Source organism: Saimiri boliviensis, chromosome 8 (assembly GCF_048565385.1).
Source record: "Saimiri boliviensis isolate mSaiBol1 chromosome 8, mSaiBol1.pri, whole genome shotgun sequence".
Taxonomy (NCBI): Eukaryota; Metazoa; Chordata; class Mammalia; order Primates; family Cebidae; genus Saimiri; species Saimiri boliviensis.
Genome location: NC_133456.1, coordinates 9204792 through 9229614, shown reverse-complemented (window position 1 = coordinate 9229614; position 24823 = coordinate 9204792). Strand labels below are relative to the sequence as shown.

General features: G+C 42.6%; 2 protein-coding genes and 1 non-coding gene across 52 annotated transcripts in view; 1 reads left to right on the top strand and 2 right to left on the bottom strand.

The window, feature by feature from the left end:
• Positions 1-148: 148 nt before the first annotated feature.
• On the top strand, positions 149-2416 carry UQCC5 (ubiquinol-cytochrome c reductase complex assembly factor 5). Its single transcript, XM_039477560.2, has 2 exons — positions 149-388; positions 2314-2416. Exons 1-2 carry the CDS (start codon positions 238-240, stop codon positions 2373-2375), a joined length of 213 nt encoding a protein of 70 aa, XP_039333494.2. The 5' UTR covers positions 149-237; the 3' UTR covers positions 2376-2416.
• Positions 2417-8446: 6030 nt separating this feature from the next.
• Positions 8447-24823, bottom strand: part of PBRM1 (polybromo 1) — a 152928-nt gene continuing 136551 nt past the window's right edge. For 21 of the 50 annotated variants that reach the window (XM_074403700.1, XM_074403712.1, XM_074403714.1 and 18 more), the window contains 5 exons: positions 21939-22103; positions 18416-18571; positions 13769-13839; positions 13446-13662; positions 8447-11286 (listed from right to left, as the gene is read on the bottom strand). In XM_074403700.1, coding sequence (XP_074259801.1) covers positions 11114-11286; positions 13446-13662; positions 13769-13839; positions 18416-18571; positions 21939-22103 — 782 coding nt within the window. In that variant the 3' untranslated portion in view covers positions 8447-11113. The remainder of the gene's footprint in view (positions 11287-13445; positions 13663-13768; positions 13840-18415; positions 18572-21938; positions 22104-24823) is intronic. The other 29 variants (XM_039477145.2, XM_074403739.1, XM_074403742.1 and 26 more) reach the window with 2 other exon arrangements.
• Positions 15186-15289, bottom strand: LOC120367238 (U6 spliceosomal RNA). The gene has a single exon (XR_005581663.1). It is a non-coding gene; the product is annotated as a U6 spliceosomal RNA (small nuclear RNA).

The window sequence follows — 24823 nt, the reverse complement described above, 5'->3', positions numbered from 1 at the left end:
TGCTCGGCCTCACGGAGCACGCGCGCCTTGCAGTACTCTGATTGGCGGCTACGCCTCGCTGTCGAAGGTCACCGCCCAGCTCCGGCGCTCGTGCGTTTACCAGACAGTGGCGGAGGGCGGCGCTCGCTTGTTGTCCAGGCCGCCGTACACGGCGAGAACGCGCGGAGCGGCCTCGGCTGCGTCCGGGCAATCCAGTGCTTGGTTCCGCCGTACCCCTTTCCGGGACCTCGTTCGAGCATGTTCCCCAAGGCCCAGGTGAGACGGATTCTGCAGCGGGTGCCCGGGAAGCGGCGATTCGGCATCTACCGGTTCCTGCCCTTCTTTTTTGTCCTGGGAGGAACGATGGAGTGGATCATGATTAACATACGCGTGGGCCAGGAGACTTTCTGTAAGTAAGGGGGTAGCAGTCTCTTTCAGGAAGACACGAGGCGGCAGGGATCCGTTTTTCTGGGGAATATTCTCAGATTGCAGACCGCGCATTGCACTCAGAGCGCTGGGCAAGTGCAGTCCCATTCGCTTGGCAGTCAGGGCGGCCCGGCTCTCCTGTAGGCCAGGCACATTGCCGTCCAGCCTGGCGACCTTCCCTGCACTTAGTAAAGATCACGTGCCTCCAGTCCTGCCCTTCACCCCTGCCGGTGACATCGTTTGGGCCTAAGGAACAGACTTGCTCACGACAGTTGTATAAGGGGGTGGATCTGAAGGTTCAGGGAAACTCCTAACTGGCTAGTTCTCTTTGGACTCTTCTGTCCAAACTCTGGAGGAAGCTGTCCTGTCTGGCTTTGCTAACTACCATTGTCTTTACAGGGCAGTCATTGGCATCAGATCTTTGGTGTGGGTCCAGATGATCAGCACTGTAAAGACAGTGGTAATGCGCCGGGCGCAGTGGCTCATGCCTGTAATCCCAACACTTTTGAGAAGCCAAGGTGGGCGGATCATGAGGTCAAGAGTTTGAGACCAGCCTCACCAACATAGAGAAACCCTGTCTCTATTAAAAATACAAAAAATTAGCTGGGCGTGGTGGTGGGCACCTGTAATCCCAGCTACTTGGGAGGCTGAGGCAGGATCACTTGAACCCAGGAGGCAGATGTTGCAGTGAGCTGAGATTGCGTCATTGCACACCAGCCTAGATGAGAGTGAGACTCCATCTCAAAAAAAACACAAAAAACAAAAAACGGTGGTAATGCATTACTGACCATTAACTCTGGACAGGCCATTTCCTTTCAGGAGGACTTCCCCATCCCGTCGGCCCTTTCTGCTTTGCCCCTCTCCTGAAACAATATCACTTGTGAATTGCCAACCCACATTTTTTTTGAGACGGAGTTTCGCTCTTGTTACCCAGGCTGGAGTGCAATGGCGCGATCTCGGCTCACCGCAACCTCCTCCTCCTGGGTTCAGGCAATTCTCCTGCCTCAGCCTCCCGAGTAGCTGGGATTACAGGCATGCGCCACCATGCCCAGCTAATTTTTTGTATTTTTAGCAGAGACGGGGTCTCACCATGTTGACCAGCATGGTCTGGATCTCTTGACCTTGTGATCCACCCGCCTCAGCCTCCCAAAGTGCTGGGATTACAGGCGTGAGCCACCGCGACCGGCCGCCAACCCACATCTTAAAGAAATGTTGCCGGGCGCGGTGTCTCAAGCCTGTAATCCCAGCACTTTGGGAGGCTGAGGCGGGTGGATCACAAGGTCGAGAGATCGAGACCAACCTGGTCAACATGGTGAAACCCCGTCTCTACTAAAAATACAAAAAATTAGCTGGGCATGGTGGTGCGTGCCTGTAATCCCAGCTACTCGGGAGGCTGAGGCAGGAGAATTGCCTGAACCCAGGAGGCGGAGGTTGCGGTGAGCCGAGATCGCGCCATTGCACTCCAGCCTGGGTAACAAGAGCGAAACTCCGTCTCAAAAAAAAAAAAAAAAAAAGAATTCAGGAGGCTGAGACAGGAGAATTGCCTGAACCCGGGAGGCGGAGGTTGCGGTGAGCCGAGATCGCGCCATTGCACTCCAGCCTGGGTAACAAGAGCGAAACTCCGTCTCAAAAAAAAAAAAAAAAAAAAGGAAAAAAAAAAAAAGAGATGTGCTAAGACATGATTCTATCTTTCAAGACACCCACTTTTACCCTATTTAGGTCTAGAACTCCATTAATGTAGTCCTCATCTAACTCAAGTTTTGCTTTAAATTTATTTTGGCATTGAGTTAAACATTAATGCCGAGATTCAGAAATAAGTGGCAGACCTAGACTATTGATTAAATTACGCAGATTGTTTTTAATTTTAAATGTTTCTTAAAAATCTAAGCAATTTTTTGTTTGATACAGATGATGTCTACCGTAGAAAAGCCTCAGAAAGACAGTATCAGAGAAGGCTGGAAGATGAATGAGACTGAACTTCAGCAGTCAATAAAGTCAATGTGAATTTTTACTAGTGGTTTCAGTGCCTTTTCAGATTTCTTGTTCTGACACAGCTTGTCCTTTAGCAGCTGCACAATATTACAGTAACTGTCCTTGCAAAGAATTTTTATAATTCTGTCTCTGCTTGAGTACTTCCCAAGTCACTGCTGGACAGCACTTGTAGGAAAATTATTTCCTCCTAAAACACTTATTCAATGAATCAAGTCCATGAAATAGTTCTTAAACAATTCAAGGATCAATCAGGATGCTTTTCAGTGCAGCCCGAATTATTTTAGGCAACTAATAACCTTATTTACTGTTTTGCAGAATTCAAATTAAATTATGGACACATTCTCCAATGCAAGGTCATTTAAACCAAGATCATTATGCAGGTTACATTTCTGCCAGCTACTAGATTATAAACTTTTTGCTAGGGTGGTGGAAATTACTGACTATACATTTCTCATGCTAGTATTTTTTTTTTTGAGACGGAGTTTCGATCTTGTTACCCAGGCTGGAGTGCAATGGCGCGATCTCGGCTCACCGCAACCTCCGCCTCCTGGGTTCAGGCAATTCTCCTGCCTCAGCCTCCTGAGTAGCTGGGATTACAGGCACGAGCCACCATGCCCAGCTAATTTTTTGTATTTTTAGTAGAGACGGGGTTTCACCATGTTGACCAGGATGGTCTCGATCTCTCAACCTCGTGATCCACCCGCCTCGGCCTCTCAAAGTGCTGGGATTACAGGCTTGAGCCACCGCGCCCGGCGCTAATATTCTTTTGAACAGAAATAAGCCCCTCCCTTGCTTGGCTCCACTAAACTTCAAGGGCTGGACCTTCATGAGGATCATGGGCAACAGGTTTCACCCCACTCTGTGATGAAGATGCTTCCATTCAGCTGCTAGAAACAGTTGCTCCTTCTTTGAGAAAGTGAACCTATACAGTTTAAAGCAATCCCAGACTTGACCTAAATCAGAGGCTCAGTCTACTGAGTGATTTGGCAATTTGACCCAGTGTAAGTTTGGATCAGCCTGGTAGAAAAAGCAGATGGTGGCCGGGCATGGTAGCTCATGCCTGTAATCCCAGCACTTTGGGAGGCTGAGGTGGGTGAATCACAAGGTCAGGAGTTTGAAACCATCCTGGCCAACATGGTGAAACCCTGTCTCTACTAAAAATACAAAAATTAGGCTGGGCATGGTGGCACATACCTGTAGTCTCAATGACTCAGGAGGCTAAGGCAGGAGAATTGCTTGAACCTGGGAGGTGGAGGTTGCAGTGAGCTGAGATCATACAACTGCACTCCAACCTGGCGGAGGAGACTCTGTCTCAAAAAAATGAAAAAAGAAAAAGAAAAAGCAGACACCTTTCCATGCTTGGATAACCACATCCAACATTGTTTCAAGCAAGAAAATACGTACACACTAAAAACTAAGTTTCAGAATAGTTTCTATTGCAGGAGAATAAAGTTGATGCTTAAGGTCAAAGGATATCCTCAAGTTAATGATCTCTGCCACAAACATGTCTCCTCTAATTTTTTCTAGAGATTTTTAATTTTAGTCCACTTACATTAGAACCAATTCAGTAAAGAACCATTAACTACTCAGATCTCGTTAAAGCACTACCTACACTACAGTACAGCAAGCCCTTAGTCATGGCTGCAAGATAGCTTCAATGTGAAAGGCCGGTAATTACCTATCCACCACCAGGGAGGGGACAGTGGTTCATCGTATTCTCATGCCCAGTTGTGTCATCTAGGATTCCTGGTAAACCTGATGAACCATTTTTAGTGACTTGCCTGCTGTATAAAATATATCATTCTCTCGTAATAATTACATGGCCATATTCTCTGTTTGCCCTCACCCACCTTGCTTTAGGAGTTTAATAGTTGACACAGGTAGAGAATATGTCATACCTCTTACAAATAGTAATAGTAAACACTAATAAAACTACTGGCTAACTTCTGTTCCTGCTGTGGGTTCATTCCCTGGCCCATCCCTCTGCTTCCACCCCACCGAGAACCATTAGACTGAATTTCATGTTAGCTTTCCCTAGGGCTTTCCTCTCCATTTCTTTTTCTTTTCATTAGAATGTTAATTTATTGAAGGACAACAGACTTTGAAAATGACGATCAGGCATGGTGGCTCACACCTGTAAGCCAAGCACTTTGGGAGGCTCAGGTAGGAGGACTGCTTGAGGCACGGAGTTCAGGGCCACAGACTCCATCTCTATTAAAAGAAAAAAGAAAGACTGGACAGCTTCTGACTTTAGGCAGGTAGACTACCAAAGCAATGACTGTATTCGATGGAAGACAGTTTTTCAGAGCACATTAGTTTGGATGCTATGAGTGAGAACTCATTTGTTAACCAAGATGTAAGCTTTTTTTTTTTTTTTTTTTTTAAGATAGGGTTTCACTGTCACCCAGGCTGGAGTTCAGTGGCCTGATTATAGTTCACTGCAGCCTTGAATTCTTGAGCTCAAGTGATCCTCCTTCCTAACCTTCTCCTGTAGCTGGGACTAGCCAGCTACCATGCCTGGCTAATTTTTAAAGTTTTTGTAGACACAGGGACTTGCTATGTTGACCAGGCTGGTCTCAAAATCTTGGGCACAGGTAGTCCTCCCACCTTGGCCTACCAAAGTGTTGGGATTACAGGCGTAAGCCACTGTGCCCAGCTAAGGTAAAGAATTTTCCCTTTAGGCCGGGCGCGGTGGCTCAAGCCTGTAATCCCAGCACTTTGGGAGGCTGAGGCGGGTGGATCACGAGGTCGAGAGATCGAGACCATCCTGGTCAACATGGTGAAACTCCGTCCCTACTAAAAATACAAAACATTAGCTGGGCATGGTGGCGCGTGCCTGTAATCCCAGCTACTCAGGAGGCTGAGGCAGGAGAATTGCCTGAACCCAGGAGGCGGAGGTTGCAGTGAGCCGAAATCGCGCCATTGCACTCCAGCCTGGGTAACGAGAGCGAAACTCCGTCTCAAAAAAAAAAAAAAAAAAGAATTTTCCCTTGGCCGGGCGCGGTGGCTCAAGCCTGTAATCCTAGCACTTTGGGAGGCTGAGGCGGGTGGATCACGAGGTCAAGAGATCGAGACCATCCTGGTCAACATAGTGAAACCCCGTCTCTACTAAAAATACAAAAAATTAGCTGGGCATGGTGGCGCGTGCCTGTAATCCTAGCTACTCAGGAGGCCGAGACAGGAGAATTGCCTGAGCCCAGGAGGCGGAGGTTGCGGTGAGCCGAGATCGCGCCATTGCACTCCAGCCTGGGTAACAAGAGCGAAACTCCGTCTCAAAAAAAAAAAAAAAAAAAAAAAAAAAAATTTTCCCTCAAAAATATTTTTAACTCTCCTACTAGGAATATGACTCTATCCTACTTATGGGAACTTAAAGCCAGGAGTGGTGGCTCATGTCTATAATCCCAGCACTTTGGGAGGATGAGGTGGGAGGATTGCTTGAGCCCAGGAGTTCAAGACCAGCCTGGGAAACATGGCGAAACCCAGTATGTACAAAAAGTACAAAAAATTAGCCAGGCATGGTGGTGTGCACCTGTAGTCACAGCTATAACCCTGTCTACAAAAAACAAAACAAAAAACAAAAAACTGCAGTGCCACCAACTATAAACTACAGAAAATAAAATTTTAATAAATTTCAAAAACTACAGCACTTTTTTCAGAATGCTGAAAATCTAATTTGCATTTATTGCTACAACTCGACCTCCACGGTGTTGGGGAAAGAACATCGGATTTTGAGTGTTACTTTATCATCTGAATTAATAAAGTACCTATAAATGGTACAAGGGTATTACAGCAAAAAACAAAAACCACCTAATAAATTAGTTATTTTTGTTTATCTAGCAGTTCTATTTTGGAAGTCTTAACCTAAATCCTTGATATGATACTTAATCTCCCTTTCTTGCATGTGTTCAAATTTTTCACACTGAATTAACTCTTTAAAAAGATACACACTCGGGCCGGGCGCGGTGGCTCACGCCTATAATCCCAGCACTTTGGGAGGCCGAGACGGGTGGATCACGAGGTCGAGAGATCGAGACCATCCTGGTCAACATGGTGAAACCCCGTCTCTACTAAAAATACAAAAAATTAGCTGGGCGTGGTGGCGCGTGCCTGTAATCCCAGCTACTCAGGAGGCTGAGGCAGGAGAATCGCCTGAACCCAGGAGGCGGAGGTTGCAGTGAGCCGGGATTGCGCCATTGCACTCCAGCCTGGGTAACAAGAGCGAAACTCCGTCTCAAAAAAAAAAAAAAAAAAAAAAAAAGATACACACTCTTGGGCCTGGTACAGTGGCTCACACCTATAATCCCAGCACTTTGGGAGGTCAAAGTGGGCGGATCACGAGGTGGAGAAATCAAGACCATCCTGGCCAACATGGTGAAACCATCTCTACTAAAACAAAAATTAGCTGGGCGTGGTGGCACGTGCCTGTAGTCCCAGCTACTCAGGAACCTGAGGCAGGATAATCCTTTGAACCCAGGAGGCAGAGGTTGCAGAGAACTGAGCTTGCACCACTGCACGCCAGCCTGGAGACAGTGAGACTCGTCTCAAATAAATAAATAAATAAATAAAAGCTCTTGGACCTTGTGTTTTCCAAAGTAACTTATCTCCCTAGTAAAGCATATCAGTGCTTTATCTTCACGCATGTATTAAATCTGGAGTTTGTCTCATTTATGTGCAATATGCAAGATAGAAATACCATGAAATAGCTAAAACAGGAAAAAAGGACAGTCCATTAATTTGTTTAATTCTGAACTTTCATTCAGCTGATCTAGCATACTTCCAGGCTAAAAAGGAACAGAGTAGGCCAGGTGTGGTGGCTCACACCTATAATCCTAGCACTTTAGATTGAGGCAGCGGATCATTCGAGGCCAGGAGTTCTAAACCAGCCTGGTCAACATAGAGAAGCCCTGTCTCTACTAAAATACAAAAATTAGTCAGGTATGATGGCACATGGCTGTAGTCCCAGCTACTCAGGTGGCTGTGGAATGAGAATTGCTTGAACCCAGGAGGTGGAGGCTGCAGTGAGCCGAGATCGCACCACTACATTCCAGCCTGCGCGACAGAGTGACGTTCTGCCTAAAAGGAAGAAGAAGAAGAAAAAAGGAACAGAGTAATAGCAGTATTTGCTCAGTGTTCAGATGGGATGTCTAGCTATACAGCAACTGATTATTCAAAATATGCTCAGGGGCACAGACGCCAGTTTTACTATCCTAAATTCAGGAGAACAGAACCACAGGGATTTGCAAAGTGATATTAGAGGAAAACAGTTGGTTGATTTTACCAACACTTTCTACTGAAAGCGTGGTCATGTTTTAAGAGCTTATAAAGATGTTAGGCTGGGCGCGGTGGCTCAAGCCTGTAATCCCAGCACTTTGGGAGGCCGAGGCGGGTGGATCACGAGGTCGAGAGATCGAGACCATCCTGGTCAACATGGTGAAACCCCATTTCTACTAAAAATACAAAAAATTAGCTGGACATGGTGGCTTGTGCCTGTAATCCCAGCTGAGTACTCAGGAGGCAGAGGCAGGAGAATTGCCTGAACCCAGGAGGCGGAGGTTGTGGTGAGCCGAGATAGCACCATTGCACTCCAGCCTAGGTAACAAGAGCGAAACTCCGTCTCAAAAAAAAAAAAAAAAAAAAAAAAGATGATAAAGATACCTCGGCCACCTGTTTCTTCTGGCCACAGAAAAGCTATTTGAAGTGGGCTACACTGCTTTATGATACTTTCCGCCTTCAGTAACTCTCTCCAATTTTAACTTCAACCTGCATTTCTGCCCATGCTGGGACATGTTAGGAATTCCTTGACTGCCAGCCTAAGGTGTGGTGTGGGGCACTTCAGGCTGCAGTCTGAGTACATGTGGCTGTGTTAATGTGGCCTGAGCCCTGAACCAGGGGTCTGGACACTGCCTTTCTTCTCCACCTGTGGAGATTTATTCTCTTAAATTGGCAGCCACATCCGTGTCAGCATGAGATCAGGGCTTGCAGGAGTTAAATCTGCTTGAAACTAATATCTGACACAGCTAACAGAACAACCAAACCTGGTTAATCCAAATCACTTTGCAAACTCCGTATTTATTTGGATTAAAAAGCTTTAGATGAACAACAAAAAATGATACATACATGTTATAAGACTAGTTACCACGTAAACCTCAGATGATATGATACAGAAATTAGAAGAAACCAAGTTTTAATCAGGTCTGAAAACATTTAAGCTCAAAAGTCATCAACACCAATTTGGGGATTTTACAGAAATAAGTGCCCCCCTCAAATCTTCCTCATAGGAAGGGAAGAGTGCGTTTTAAAAAAAACAGTTAAAGGCCTTTTAAATCAGTTGGCTGAGAAACATACTATTTTAAACCTATAGTTTCCCCTCTGTCCCCCCACCCGAAATATAAACAATTCTCCACAGGAACTTACATTTTGAAAACATTTAGTCCATTATACTTTCTAAGCCACATTACTAGTTCCTAAAACTTATGAAAAAAAGATGTATAGTTTACTTGTACTTTCTTAAGTCAGAATTTTTTTTTTTTGGTTTTTCTTTTTTGAAGATGGCCAACCTCAAATCTTATATCCTAAATATTAATGGATATCCTCCAAGTTAATATACAGAAAGACATGATTCTTAAATAAATACATAGGCTTTTTTTTTTTTTTAACTTAATTAGGGCCTGTCTAGTGATGCCCTGGGCCAGCGCCGCACTGCCTTAGGGAAGCCCCTGGCTTGATCTCTGTTTCCTACAGCACCTCTAGGCACTGGGAAGGAGCCTGGAGGCTTCTCATGACCCACGTGGCCCCCGGTGAAGAGTTTTTTTTTAGAGGCTCCCCAAAGAAGTCTCATCCAGACCTTAAAGGGAAATAAAATGAATGCATGAAATAAATAAATAATTTAACCACAACTAAATTTCATGTTCTTTGGTGTAATTCAAGGATGTCTAGAAACAAAATAATCTGATTGCATTATACAGTCCATGATGATTCAACTGCCCAAATAACCAGGAACTGAAGATTTATCTGACTCAGTTTAACAGTAAGGTACTGACACACTACTGCAATACATTTTTTTAAATTCAAAAATTTTTAGAATACTTGATGCAAATTGAAATCCAGTGGTTGACTAAAGGCAATTAAGTTAAAGGGCCTCCTGTATTTAAAGTATCTAGATACAAGAGACTTTCTTCCATTCTACACTCTTTTGCCCTCATGATTTAATAAGTACAGTAATTAAACATCTGGGTATTGATTCATAGCAGATTAAAAGGAAAAAAGCATCCTCTGAGAGTGACTCTCAGCTTATACACAGAAGTGGAAGCTCTGCCACAATGGCAACCACCCAGTTACAATAAAGCAGGTTTCAAAAACATGCCGCTAAGTGAAACAGTGTTCCTACTGTCTGCCATCCTATGCTGCCTTCAAATGTTTTATTCTAGGGTCATATAAGAAAGAGGGTCACCAAACCCAAGTGTCTGGGATCTGTAATGGTCCTTCTAATGAGCATTTTATTAAATTATGATTCCCTTCTGCAATTCAAAAGCACAAGCTAAATTTTAAAAATATTTTAGAAAGTATTAAATTTCTGGTTGAGAATTACAACGTTGAAACTTAGAAAAAAAAAAACATCTGATAATGAGGAAATAATACTAAACATACTTGTATATGAAAGCAATCTACCCATTCACAATTATGCTTCTTACACAGCTCATATCTAGTTACATATTCACTTCCCCAAGTTAGGTTAGGTGTTATGTTTAAAAATAAATCACCTCCATGCATACCTTAATGCTTTCTTCAAGATGAACTTCAATGTTGTTCAATGTAACAGGTTTAAAATTTTAAATCATCTGATATTTATAGGCATACATTGTGAATTCATTATAAATAGATCAAAATACCCTTAAACGTACCTGCCCAGACTAAATATACCTCAGGGTTGTGCACATGTTCTGCAAAAATCACTGACACCATCGTCTACCTCATAGGTGCCTAATTCAGCACAAGAAAAGGTGCTTTTTCCCCTCCTGGTGTGCAGGAGGCACATTATCTGCAGACAGATGCACAGCACTGATTACAGATTTCTGTAGTGAGCCTCTGAGTTAACAGACCAAATGTGCCATGTCTATCAAACATCTAAAACCTAAATAACCACCTTTCAAAGAATGCACTTCAACTTTAAGAAACAGCTTTTGCAGAAAGTGGCTTAAGATATTCAGGCACATGAAACAAACACAAGTACACTCCCCTCTCTAAGATGTAAACTAGGACAAACTTCACATTTCATTATCAATTTAAACTAATCTGTAAACTCGTGTGTGTACTTTTTTTTTTCATTTTGTTCTTTTATATATATATAAAAAAAACCCCAAAACCAAAAAAACCAAAAACCCCAAGCCTAGACAAAACCTCTAATGGTTTCAGTTCCATGGCAACAAGTAAAAAGATAAAACTCCAAGTCTACATATACAACCAATTATGAAACTGGTTTTAAACGAAGGAAACATATGCAAAAAAATCTTTGTGTATTTGATAAAGTCAACTTAATATAACAAAAACAAATTGAAATAGCTTATTAAAAGTGTCCTTATATAAAAATGGCCTTGTGATGTACAGTAAAATGCAATAAAAATTATCCTTTGTTCCTTTCCCCCCACCCCCAGTAACTAAAATGGCTACTGTTCCACGACTCTTTATGCTTCTATAAAAAAGAAACGTAATTATGTGATTAAACGTTTTCTAGGTTGTATGCTTGGCGAATGTTGAGGGTGTCCCGGAGCATCAAATCTCGAAGGCGCCAGAGGGCATCTGCCATGGTGGTGTGGGCCCCTTTGCTTTTCAGCCAGTGAGAGGGTAGGCGGCTCTCCTGTTCTTTTGACAAATGGACATCACGTCTTCGAGCTGAAAATTAAAGTACAGAGAGATAGAAAATGGAATTTTAAGTTCACAAAATTTCCCTCAGTCTAAGGTCTGACAGACTTATTGAAACACAAAATATTTGATATTTATTAAATATTACAAATTTTAACTGCAGAATATTTCCGGGCACATTTCTTACATCATTTTACTAGGCACTAAAAGATCTGATGTTATATATATATATATATATATATATATATATATATATATATGAGATGGAGTCTCACTCTGCTGCCCAGGCTGGAGTACAGTAGCAAGATCTCGCTCACTGCAACCTCTACCTCCTGCGTTGAAGCGATTCTCCTGCCTCAGCCTCCCACAAGTAGCTGGGATTACAGGTGCCCGCCACCATGCCTGGCTTATTTTTATATTTTTAGTAGAGACAGGGTTTCAACATGTTGGCCAGGCTGGTCTCGAATTCCTGACCTCAGGTGATCTGCCCACCTTGGCCTCCCAAAGTGCTGGGATTATAGGCATAAGCCACCGTTCCTGGCATGATCATTAAAATTTTTTTGTAGGCACCCCTGATATTTAATAATCACTTCAATGTTAACAAAAATTCCTAAAAAGGTAAATGTGAAGAAAGGGAAAAGAAATGAAATTACCAAAGTTGGTTTAGAAATTAAGAACAAGTAGAAACTTGTAAACTTCTCTCCATAAACTACACAAGTACTTTAGTACTTAACTGAAAATACATTAAGTATGTTACACTAAATGAAGAGCCTAATAGGTTTCTAATATTTTTTTCCTTTTGTTAAACTGAGGTAAAATAGTTGTTTTTTTTTTTTTTTTTTTTTTGAGACAGAAGTCTTATTCTGTTGCCCAGGCTGGAGTGCAGTGGTGCAATCTTGGCCCACTGCAACCTCCACCTCCTGGGTTTAAGGGATTCTCATGCCTCAGACTCCCAAGTAGCTGGGATTACAGGCACTTGCTACCATGCCTGGCTAATTTTTATATTTTAGTAGAGATGAGATTTCACCATGTTGGCTAGGCTGGTCTTGATCTCCTGACCTCAAGTGATCTGCCTGCCTCGACCTCCCAAAGTGCTGGGATTACAGGTGTGAACCACTGCTCCCAGCCCTCATCTGGAGAAGTTTTAAATTTTTTTTATAGAGACAGTGTTTCGCCATGTTGTCCACGCTGGTCTCAAACTCCTGAGCTCAAGTAATCTGTCCACTTAAGCCTCCCAAAGTGGGAGCCACTGTGCCTGGCCAATAATTTTTAATTTACCCAAATGCATCTATACTAATGTCCAAATACCTGGAAAAAAATAAAAATATACTTAAAAAGATGGCAGGGATGTTTATGAGAACACTAGGCAAAAAAAAAAAAAAATTTTTTTTTTTAGGCCAGATCTGGTGGCTCATGCCTATAATCCAAGCAATTTGGGAGGCCGAGGTCAGTGGATCACCTGGGGTCAGGAGTTCGAGACCAGCCTGGCCAAAATGGCGAAACCCTGTCTTCACCAAAAATACAAAAATTAGTCGGGTGTGGTAGTGAACACCTGTAATTCCAGCTGCTCAGGAGGCTGAGGCACAAGAATTGCTTGATCTTCTTACGCTGCTTGATTTAAAAAAAAAAAAAAAAAAAAAAAAAAAAAAAAAAAAAAGAATTGCTTGAACCCAGGGGTCAGAGGTTGCAGTGAGCCGAGACTACACCACTGCACTCCAGCCTGGGCAATACACTGAGACTGTCTCAAAAAACAATTTAAAAAACCCAAAAACCATTTTCAGGTTGGGCACAAGTGGCTTACCCCTGTAATCCCAGCACTTTGGGAGGCGGACAGATCACTTGAGGTCAAGAGTTTAAGACCAGCCTGGCTGATAATGTGAAACCCCATCTCTATTAAAAATGTAAAAATTAGCTGGGCATGGTGGTGCATGCCTGTAATCCCCGCTACTCTGGAGGCTGAGGCAAGAGAATTACTTGAACCCAGGAGGTGGAGGTTGTAGTGAGTTGAGATTGCACCACTGCGTGTGATGTCAACATGCAAAAAAACTCCAAATCATTCTATGAACTATGCAATTTAACTATGTAAGAAAAAGGGATGTTTATTGTATGAAATAATATACTAATAGCAGTGAGACAGCTTTAAGGAAGCATGTATTTCACAAAGGCTTATTTAGAAGGAATCTCCTTACCTGCCAGTGTCTGATCCCACTTGCTAATGCTGTTGGACTCAGCACTGAGTCCTTCAATGTATTTCAGGTAGGCCTCTGAGTGAAGAAGCCGCTGGGTCTTTGGTGGGGGAGCTACAAACATGGGTGTTGTTGGCTGCTGTATGACGGGGGGTCCAGCTGGATGTGGGCCGGGATATGGAGGTGGTGCCTGCTGCCCAGGAGGCCCCAAAACTCCCACCTGAAAGAGCACAGGGCCACATGGTGAGGCAAAAAGATACTCTGCACATGCTCTGAGGATAAATGGAATTCTGTCAAGTCCTAGAAAATCAAATTGGGAGGCTCACCTGTTGTCCATATGGACTTCCACCTGGTGCTGGAGTCCCTACCATAGGGGCCACTCCTTGGTTTATCACACCTATAATTCAGAATGCAATGGCACAGTTAGAGGCTCTGGGTTGAAATGACTAAAAAACTACTGTCTGATGAGAAATGATGCCATTCATAATTCAAACCTATGTACCTCTGCCCTTGAATCTTTGTGGCTAGGAATCCTAAGCACCCCAACAGGATGTTAATAGAAAGTTCTTTTGTTTCTAGGTATTTAAAAGTATAATACTAGAACGATCTGCAGATGTACATCTATTATGGCTTAGAAATGATTCGAACCCTGCATAAAATTCTAGTATTTCTCTAGGTAAGCTATTGTCAGAATATTCCCCTAAACTGAAGGTGTTTTTCTTCTGATAACACATTCTCCTGCAATTGAGGCCTGTATTTAATTTCAGCAGGAATGACACTGGAATCAGGCTCAGCAGTAAGCAATGTGCTAGGATAGTAGGGACACAAGGGAAGAGGCTGTGGAAGTGCATAGTTAAATGAGCTTTGTGAAGGCTGAAGGCACAGCCTTGCTATCCCCTTCCAGACCACCAGCAGCTAGTTCTAAGTGGAGTCACTAGTGTTGGCAGAGAGAGAACACCTCAATCTGATAGAATATCACTCTGAAAAGGAATCATCTGAAGGGCCGGGTGCAGTGGCTCACACCTGTAATCCCAGCACTTTGGGAGGCCCATGTGGGTGGATCATGAGGTCAGGAGTTCAAGACCAGCCTGGCCAACATGGTGTAACCCCGTCTCTACTAAAAATAACAAAATTTAGCTGGGGGTGGTGGTGTGCACCTGTAATCCCAGCTACTTAGGAGGCTGAGGCAGAAGAATCGCTTGAACCTGGGAGGTGGAGGCTGCAGTGAGATCTTGCCACTGCACTCCAACCTGGGCGACAGAATAAGACTCCATCTCAAAAAAAAAAAAAAAAAGAAAGAAAGAAAGAAAAGGAATGATCTGAAGTGAAGTAACCTTGTTGCTATGATTTTATATGCAAAATGACAAAGGAAAGAGAGACTTCATGGCCCTACTATATTTGTTCTGTATCTCTGATGATAATTTTGTAAGCTTCCCTCAGTGAATGCTCATGAGCAATTGTTGTCTCACAGGCACTAGTTGATAATAACGAGATGTACTAAATTTAGTGTCCAAGGCTTTTTTATTTCAGGGCACATATTTGCTATTCTGATAAAATACAGAAATAGGCAAGGAACCCAGTTAATTAAAAAGAAATAAACTTACAACTGTGGTGAACTGTTCTTGAAAATGTAAACAAATCCTGCTGGCAGTGTAGAAGGATCGAGAGAAGGTAACTTCATAGTGTATAGTCCCTCTGGATTAAAGATCATGATATACTGTCCAGGCAGAAGCAGCTCATCATTAAGTTCAGAAATGTTTCATGAATTTCCATGTCATCTTTGTGCAGGGGCCATGCTAATCTCTGAATTGTTCCAGTTTTAGTGTATATGCTACTGAAGTGAGCACTAAGGTTCAGAACTGTTTTTTTTTTTTTTTTTTTAATTAATTTTTTTTTTGAGACGGAGTTTCGCTCTTGTTACCCAGGCTGGAGTGCAATGGCGCGATCTTGGCTCACCGCAACCTCCGCCTCCTGGGTTCAGGCAATTCTCCTGCCTCAGCCTCCTGAGTAGCTGGGATTACAGGCACGTGCCACCATGCCCAGCTAATTTTTTGTATTTTTAGTAGAGACGGGGTTTCACTATGTTGACCAGGATGGTCTCGATCTCTTTGACCTCGTGATTCACCCGCCTCGGCCTCCCAAAGTGCTGGGATTACAGGCGTGAGCCACCGCGCCTGGCCGGTTCAGAACTGTTAAATGCCACTTCCAGGAAGCATAAGAGAGCCTATTTGTTAGAAAATAACAAGTAAGAAAGCTGTTTAAAAAGCAGGAAGTTTTATATTCTAAGTACCCTGAAGTGCACCTGGATCACCAAAGGAGGATCCTGATGATTATTCATGAATGAAGAGCTTCATGAAGAGGTTGTGGTGGGTAAGCTGCTGCTCCAGCAATTATTATTAACCTCTGTGCCTATCCCCTCCCTGCGCCCTGGGATACTCACCCACCTTAGACTCCACAACATGGTGTGGCTCCCTAAAATGCTTAAATCATTGCTTTGCAGGGCAGCAAAAACAAATCAGCAAACTCTTCTGCTTCCTCTCTTTACAAATGTCATTCTGGGGCAGGGGGTGAGAATGTGAGCTGAGTCACCAGAAGAGCTCACTGAATCCCCCACTCCTCTAAGCCTGCTCGGACGTGCATTTGTAGGCACTAAGAGGGGGTCTTCCCTGTCTCCTCAATTCTCTCTTTTTAAAAATTAAATAAAAATAGACATGGGTTTCATCATGTTGCCTACTGGTCTTGAACTCCTGGGCTCAAGCAATCCTCCTACCTTGGCCTTCCAAAGTGCTGGAATTACAGGAGCTGAGTCACCGCGCCTGACCCTGTCTCTTCAATTCTAAGCAGGTGTGTTGGGCTTCTCTCAAATTCAATTTAGAATTTCAGGAAAGGGGAAAGGAAGACAGCTATGCCACAACATCCACCAAAAGACATCTGCAACCTAGAGGGTACTGGCCTTAGACATGGCTCTAAGTCATGGTTAGACTAAGTGCACTTAGAAGGTGTCAACTCCAGCCTGGTCTTACTGACTCAGTGATACCCTGTGTCAAGGTGAGAGGGCAAAGAATTAAGGCCAAGTCTACCTGCCATATGGGAACATTCATCTTATGACTGACTCCTACTGCAACAGCAATTCACACACAGTTCACTGTTTTCATATGAAGCACCTAACTCTACAAACAATTCCTCCTCTGGGAACACCTGGAGCAAATGCTTCTGTGGAATTATGGCCATATTCTAAGCAACACTCAACAAAGAGTGTGGCTGGAGGCTCCAGGCCAGGCCACGAAGTTTGCTCACCCTGCACACTGCTGGATGCACCCTCCAAAGCATCATTTGGTACCCTCCAAAACCCTATCGCTGGTAGGTCCAACACAGGTATAAGCAAGTTTAATAAAGTTTCCACCCACATTTTACCATCTGGTTTGGGTCCTTAGCTGATGTTTTAGGTAATGGACCCAATGCTTTCCAAGTCTTCCAAAGGTCACATTCCCTCCATCCAGATTATAGCTAAGAGTTCTTTTGCATATGATGGCAATTAATATGGGAACATGTGATTTTCTTTTCATTTTTCTTCAAAATAATTTAAAACTTGCTAATTCATTATAAAGTGAAAATGAATGTAGCTATTTCTGGACTCCATTTATATATTTCTTTTTTTTTTTTTTGAGACAAAGTCTCACTCTGCCAAGGCTGGAGTGGTGCAATTGTGCAATCTGGGCTCACTGCAACCTCCGCCTCTTGGTTCAAGTAATTCTTCCGTCTCAGTCTCCCGAGTAGCTGGGACTACAAGTGTGCACCACCACACCTGGCTAATTTTTTGTATTTTTAGTAGAGACAGGGTTTCACCGTGTTGGCCAGGATGGTCTCAATCTCTTGACCTCATGATCTGCCTGCCTCGGCCTCCCAAAATGCTGGGATTACAGGTGTGAGCCACTACGCCTGGCCTCCATTTATGTATTTCTATATGAAGGAACTTCTAAGTTTCTATTGGCAGACAAACCAATATCTAGAGCTAGGAGGGTAGACTAGGCTGTTCTTTAATGTCAGGCTTTTTTTTTTTTTTTTTTTTTTTTGAGACAGGGTCTTACTCTGTGGTTCAGGCTGGAGTGCAATGGTGTGATCACCACTCACTGCAGCCTCAGTCTCCCTGGGCTCAGGTAGTTCTCCCACCTCAGCCTCCTGAGTAGCTGGGACTATAGGTACATGTCACCACCCCTGGCTAATTTTTATAGAGATGGGGTCTCACCAGGTTGTCCAGGTTGGTCTTGAACTCCTGGGCTCAAGTGATTCACCTGCCTCATTCTCTCAAAGTGCTGGAATTACAGGCATAAGCCACTGCACCTGATATGTCATGCCTCTTAGGGAACTCACATACAGAACAGAAAACTAATTCAGTGAAAATTCATTCCCTCCCTCCTTTTTGTTTCTCAGACAGACTGAGTGAAAGATTTCTGAAGAGTTCTATATTAGCAGCTCTGCGATCTCCTTAGAAAGGCTGCTTGAGAGAAGTAGGAGATGGAACAGGTACTCTATACCCTGTGAGATAAGAATTGCACCAGAGGGAAAAATGCAACTCAAGAGCAAAAAGTGCTATTATATGTTACTCTGAACCAGCAATCTGGGAAACTTCATTCACCGATAAGAGGGCACAGCTTTCTAGGCTGTCTGGCTTTTTGAGGATACGCCAAATTAGTTGAGTGGTGATACAGTATGCCTGTTGTCCCTTGGTTTGCTGAGTCTGGCCTCTGCCATGTGTACTATGCTGCTGCCAGGTAGCCAGGTACACAAAGGCATAAGTGCTGGGCCACCTGCTCAATGCACAGCACATGCCCCACTGATGACAACCTTGGGATTCTCAGGGAAGGAAGGCCTGGCAACAATGAGCCACGGGTGCCTCCTGGAACAACTGGTTGAAAGAGGAAAAAGAGAATATGAAGATGAGATTAATGAGTGAATGAGGATGAAGTTCTTACCCGGTGGTGGGATGCCTGGGAGGCCAGGCACACCTGGCGGAAGATGGTGGGGTGGAGGCCCCCCAGGGTGAAGTGGCTGCATGCTGCCCATGCTAACAAGGCCATCAACTGGGCCCTGCAAAGGTGGAAGGCCTGGCGGATAGCCACCCATCATGCCTTGAAGGACACAACAAATTTCAGACATGCATCATTAACATGCAACACGAGCTAAGTAATAACAACCACCCCCCACATGCACTACCAATGAATAAAGCACCCTTAGTACTGCATGATATAACAGCAATTAGTGCAATTATTTTGTTGCAATAATGAACAAAATAAAAAGTTACAAATATGAGACCCAACACTTTGAGATAAATTAGTACTTAGTACACTATTATTTGTAGTTATTTTCCCTGGGGTAAATAAGCTGTATGTTTTCAGTTAAATAACTGTAATAAGTGCTAGTAACAGCCTTCCCAAAGTCATAAATTATTGCAAGCTGTTCAAACAGAATGACCAGTTCTGCCGACTGCAGTTCTAACTGAATAGTATAAACCCCATCATTCCACTCTGCCCACACTCATATGCCTATCATGGGTACACATGAGGGGAAACAGGAATGGAGTGAAATGAGGCGCATAGTCCTGATCACAAAGCATGGTTCTCCAGCTTAGGGGCAAGAATTTTTCAAGACTTCTACATCTACTCCTTCTCCTTTCTAGCCTTACTACTACTGGTAAGAATGGATTGTGTTTGGCCTTGAGCCGGGGAACAGCTTCTAAGAGCCATCACAGTGAATGGTATTTCATTCTTTAGATCTAAAAATGTGATAAAGATAAAACCTAAACCCTCCCAAACAAACCAAGCCCAGGTCACTCAAGAGCCTACACACACACACACACCTTACAGAGGAATGGCTGGAGAATCAGGCTCTGCTGATATGAGAAAATGCCAAATGTCATCAGTCTCCAAGCTCAAATGTCCTCATATAAAACTTAATAGGGAGCATTTTAATTTGAGGTACACAATTTCTGTGAACAGAGAGGCTTTTATTTCTTTATTTTCAAAGTGTACCTATACATGACAAAGTATTTTCTACTGGCTAGAAAAAAGTTTCAGCAAACAAGTATTTTTCGGCAGAAGAAATGAACGTTAAGAAAAAAAATTCAAACTGTCAAGGACCTATCAAAAGACCTTTAAAACCACATGGCATTTTTTTTTTTAAACAAGAAAAACAACTTGACTTTTCTGGGATTTGTAATGATCATTATGAACAAGAGCACAAAGCTCCCCCAAAATGCAGTCACCTTTGGTCACAGCTTCTTGCAAAGGGAGGGTTGAGGGACTGGTGCCAAACCTCATTTTTATAAAATACTCTATAGAGGGACTCTGTCAAACAGTGGAAAACTTCAGATTCTGAGAATTTTACTCTTTGACTTTCCCTGAAGATTTCAAAGATACTTATTTATAGAAGTTTAGTCTTTCAAGGTTATGAAATTACTAAAAATTCTGAGATCGATTCACCCTGCTTCATTATTCATACCTAAGCTGACTGATAAACTTAAAATTACATGTTTTAAACCAAATAACAAAAATCTGAATAGTAATCTCTCTATACATAAAATAGAATTATAAGTTTTATTATTTTTTTAAATGAGAGTTCGGAGAGTAAAAACTACTTTTGAACAGACACCATCATCTTAAACATGAGATCCAATGCTACCAATATACCTTTTAACCACACCACCAGTTATAGCTTTTAGGGATAAATAGGTGGGAAATTTAAGGATGTTAAGAGGCTTTGCTTTCAATTACAAAAGCCCATCTGAACGCAGCCTTCACAGGCTGTGGTTGAAGAAATTAAGAACTGAAAGACATGACGCTTGTCTTCATTAAACTGTACTTTGGCATTTATTATCCCAGTCACATGTGTTCAAATGAGCTTCAATGCTTGTAAGCAAAGCTGGTCTCAAGACAGCAACCAGGCTAATAAGTAAGACTCAGGCCCTAAGAAACCTGTAAGACCATGAAAAATCATCCTCTTAGCTGCAGAATTCCCCCTGAGGACCAAAGAGTGGTTACTGTAGAGCATGCTTGCTTTTCACTCCCAGGGCCCAGAAGTCTAGCCAGCATACCCTAAATAATGGAGCAGGGGCTTTCTGGAGGGCCCAACTTCCTCATCCATAGAGTTCTATAATGTTATTCCCCAACAGGGAGCTAAAATGCTGCAGCTGCTGTTTTTTAAAAAATGTTTTTAGCTGTTTGTATTCATTTTGTTAATGTGTCCCTGGGTTTTGAAGTCAAGGGCACAGTGCCACAATGTCACACATCAAATAGAACAAAACAGGATGTCAATGAGGGAATTCTAACTTTCAAAGTCCCCATGTTCAAGGCCTGATTTCTAAAAACCTCTGGAACCCCATTAACCAAAATGGGCCATGGAATAGAGCAGGCGATTATGAGATTTGTTAGATCAACATCAGTTACACTGAAAGTACCGAAAGCCATGATTCAGATGTGCTTTGGCGAGTGCAACTGCTGAGTTCAGCGACAGTGCATTATAGAACTTGCCATCACAAAAGTTAGGAGCAACAATGGAAAAGTTATCCTATGCTACTCTTCCTTAAAAAGCAAAAACAAAAACAGCAAAAACAGCATCTCACCAAGCCTGCCTTGAACAACACTATCTTGGACTCCCTGTGAAAAGGTCAGACTTAAGAAGAAACACAGGTCGCTGGTACAGACCTCACCAGGCTTGGAGAGATCTCAAAGAAGGGGCCCGAGAAGTGGTCTGCAGGCTTCTCATTGGAGACATGTCAGACAAAGATATTCAATTCAAGAAGAGTCAGATTTGCTATGACTACCAGAACCAGAGACAACACACACAGGCAAACCACATTCATCATTTTCTTTTTTTTTTTTTCTTAAATATGTGACTGGGATACTAACAGAAAATGCAGTTTAATGTAATTAAAGAGAAAAGCATTACAGAGTGGGCACAATGAATTGAATAAGGACTTTGTATTCTATTTAGCAGTCATGCACATTGGTGACCAAGAAAGGATTTACAATTCATTGTCAAAAAATCCTTTTAAATGGTCAGTCTTTTAAGGATGGCTGCAGCAGAACAAGGCAAACTGAATACTGGAATGAGACGGGAAAATCAACACCACCTAAAGATTGGTTTTGTGTTTTCTCTTGGGAGTCCCTCTAGAACAGAATTAAGGGTCTACTTTCATATTTTCTGCTATAGTGCTCTATCAAGAGCAGTCTGGGGTAGAGAACATCACCAGACCATGTCCATAGCCAAGGGAAGAGCTGCTCCCTACCAATTCCCAGGGTTGGGCCCAGGGCCCATTTCTGGGGCAGAGGGGAGGCATTGCCTGTATGGGAAAGGCAATATAGGACAACATGGATGACTTCAAACTTTGAATCTGTCATGAGAAAAGGCAATAGACTGTGGCCTACTCCTTATTGGAGAAAAAAAAAAATGAAGGAATTTCTTAAAGTGGAAAAAAATGGTCTTAGCTCCTGTTTTTACCTGCAACAGGTGTCAACTGCTGATTGAGCATCCCCATTGGTGTTGGTGGTGGCACCACCCCCATGAGAGCCCCCACAGGGGTGCCTGCTCGGGGAGAAGCACTCGGCTGCTGTTGCTGTGCTGCTCGCTCTCTCTCCTGCTGCTCAGCAACTTTAGCTGCCCGCTCTGTAAAGGCATTTCAGATTTTCAATTCTGTTTTTAACCCAGGAATTCAAAATACCATCCATTGCATTCAACAGGACTAGTAAAAACACAGGCAACAGTTCTGTCTCAATGGAAGGAACAGTAGATGACTAGTCTCAACACAGGAGGAGTCGGGCCGATTTCACTTGGTAACCTAGAGTCCAGCTTTCCTATCCCATCTTGAGAACTGGTCTGCAAAGATTTCAAGAATGTTAAGACTGCAACACACATTCAGAAAGCACAGGTTTTATGTAAACACGTCACCAGCATAACCACCATGGTTAATCTCACGAGGCACCCTGAAGATGAGAAGCGCTACCATTATTCTAGTATTAATAGCATTACAGATTATTTATAATTTCAACATGAAGCAATTCCATGGCCCATTATATTTTTTTGTACAATTGTTACTTACTATATGTATTTCCTGATTCTTTGTACCCAATTTTACTAAGAATTGAGGACTCATCATTGAGTGTCATGGGGTTTAGCAGCTGAAGAAAATTAACTCTGTAAGGGAAAAGTAGCTGACTGCCTCCTCCAGAAGGTTTTAGGGTAACAACTAATTTCTACATTCTAATGAAGCAAAGAAGTCATGTTTAATAAACCCCAAGGGAAAAAAATGCATTATATTTCCGGCTACAATCAACAGAAGCAGAGAATTACATATATATACATGTATGTAGCAATGGACAATGTACTGAAAGAACCAGGTTTCCCGAAGCTGAGCAGTTCGATACTGACCATAAACCACCCTAAATCAGTGAAAATTCTAGAATCCTTCTTATTTCATTCAAAATGCAAAAAGAGCATTTGCTGTGGCAGTTCTGGGCTGTAGAATACACCCTGCTACCTTCCCCCTTCCATGCCCTGAGCAACTCTGTTTGCATCTCCAGAGCCAGCAGCTCCAATGATCATGTTTCCAGTGTTTTGAGGAGCTAGTGGACTGGACCCCTACTGAAGAACTCCTGAAATGTATTTCTAAAGCTCTCACCATATAGAGCTTCTTGTTTCACCATTCATAAATAGAAAATCCACCCCCACTCATCACATAGGCAAATGGAGGCTGGGAGACAGGCAGTCACTTGTCCAAGGATACAGAGAGAACCAGCAACCTATGGCCCTAACTCCTCATATCACACTCCAACTGCCATACATAAACCCTCCAACATGGAACTCAACACCACTGATTTTAGGAGGGGGAAAATAGCGCGAGGTCATATGACTTTACAGAGAATCAAGAAGCTACAGCTCCAGTCCTCCTTCAAAGCAAGAACGTGAAAGTCAAGCAATCAAAGGCTTCTTCGCTGTGACAGAGTTGCCTGCATAACCTTATCATTACTAAGACTGTCCTAGTTTACAGACTGTTTGTATGATGAGTATGACAGACGAAGGCCATTTGAACAAACTATTTTCTTGAGCTAGCGGGAAAAAAAAAAATCAATATAAAGTCCCACTTCAAATTATACAAATGACACAGTAAAGCGGGAAAGCAAAAAAAAAAAAAAACAAACAAAAAAAAAACAAACAAACAAAAAATAAGGCCTGCGGATTGAATACTGGTCTGGCTACCCAAACTCCAAACTTCGGGTTTTGAATTCAATGGGAAAGAACATGAAAAGTTCAGATTTTATGTCTCAGGAAGATGCTGCTGTATCATATAACTTTACCTCATTAAGTTCTCACTCATTTTCAGACTCCCCTTTGAATTTGGAAGAATGTTCCAGGTTCCAGATGCCATCACCTCTCCCTCTCTTCCTGATCCAGTGTTTTTACCTTTACAGTATCTTCAGGTATCTCTCTCCTGCCCACACTCTAAATAACCAACCACCCAGCACTGGCTTCATTTGCCTTGCTGCTGCTGCTGTGCTGCTTGCTCAGCAACATCCATGTGAGCTTAACTTCCAACGCTCCTCCAGCTGAGTGGTACAGTAGGTCTTAACTTCCACTAAGGTCAGAAATATCAAAGCTCCACAAAGTTCTAGGTTCTTATGGAACTGACTAGGGTTTCTGAAAGAATATTCTTCAAAATATTAGTTCTTGAAGATATTCATAGGTACTACATAAATACCTGGTCAAATTTCAGAAAATGCCAGATAATAAAAAACAGGTTATTTACTGTTGGTCTTAAAGTCTTTAATGTGGGAATAGGCACCATAAGTTCCCAAGAGAGAGAGTTTGGAATGCTACTCAAACTGGCTTTGCCACAAAATGTTTTTTGACTAAACATCTTGCAGGATTAGAATTCTCTGCAGAAGATCCTTGGGGAAGCCTGTCAGATAATTTCATAATAATCAATCAATTATAATAAATGAAAGAAGTAAAACTTTTTTTTTAAGTTTTTTTGGAGACTTTATAAATTTTAATAAAGGGAGTAGCCTAAATAATTTATGTTTGCCAGAAGATAACAGAACTGTACCCACCTAAGAAGAGTAGTAGTTGGCCATCGTAGAGAGAATAGCTCTAAACTGGCAAAATGAACCAATATATAAAATTCCAGATGGAAAAAATACAGCTCAAAGGGTAATAGTCCTGCCTAATCTAATGTTTACTACTAATTTCTTTACTAAATCCATGTCTGATATTAAAACAAAAACAAAAACCCAACAACAAAAAACAAAAAAATTTCAAGTATTTGTCCCTAAATGGCTTGAATGAAAGCTCATTGCCCAAAGTGATTTAATTAGAATAAAAGGAACATA

Bases quoted from the DNA above. Each gene is read 5' to 3' on its own strand.
- UQCC5 (XM_039477560.2), top strand. From the start codon at position 238: ATGTTCCCCAAGGCCCAGGTGAGACGGATTCTGCAGCGGGTGCCCGGG. The intron at 389-2,313 runs GTAAGTAAGGGG...TGTTTGATACAG, and splicing joins CGTGGGCCAGGAGACTTTCT to ATGATGTCTACCGTAGAAAA.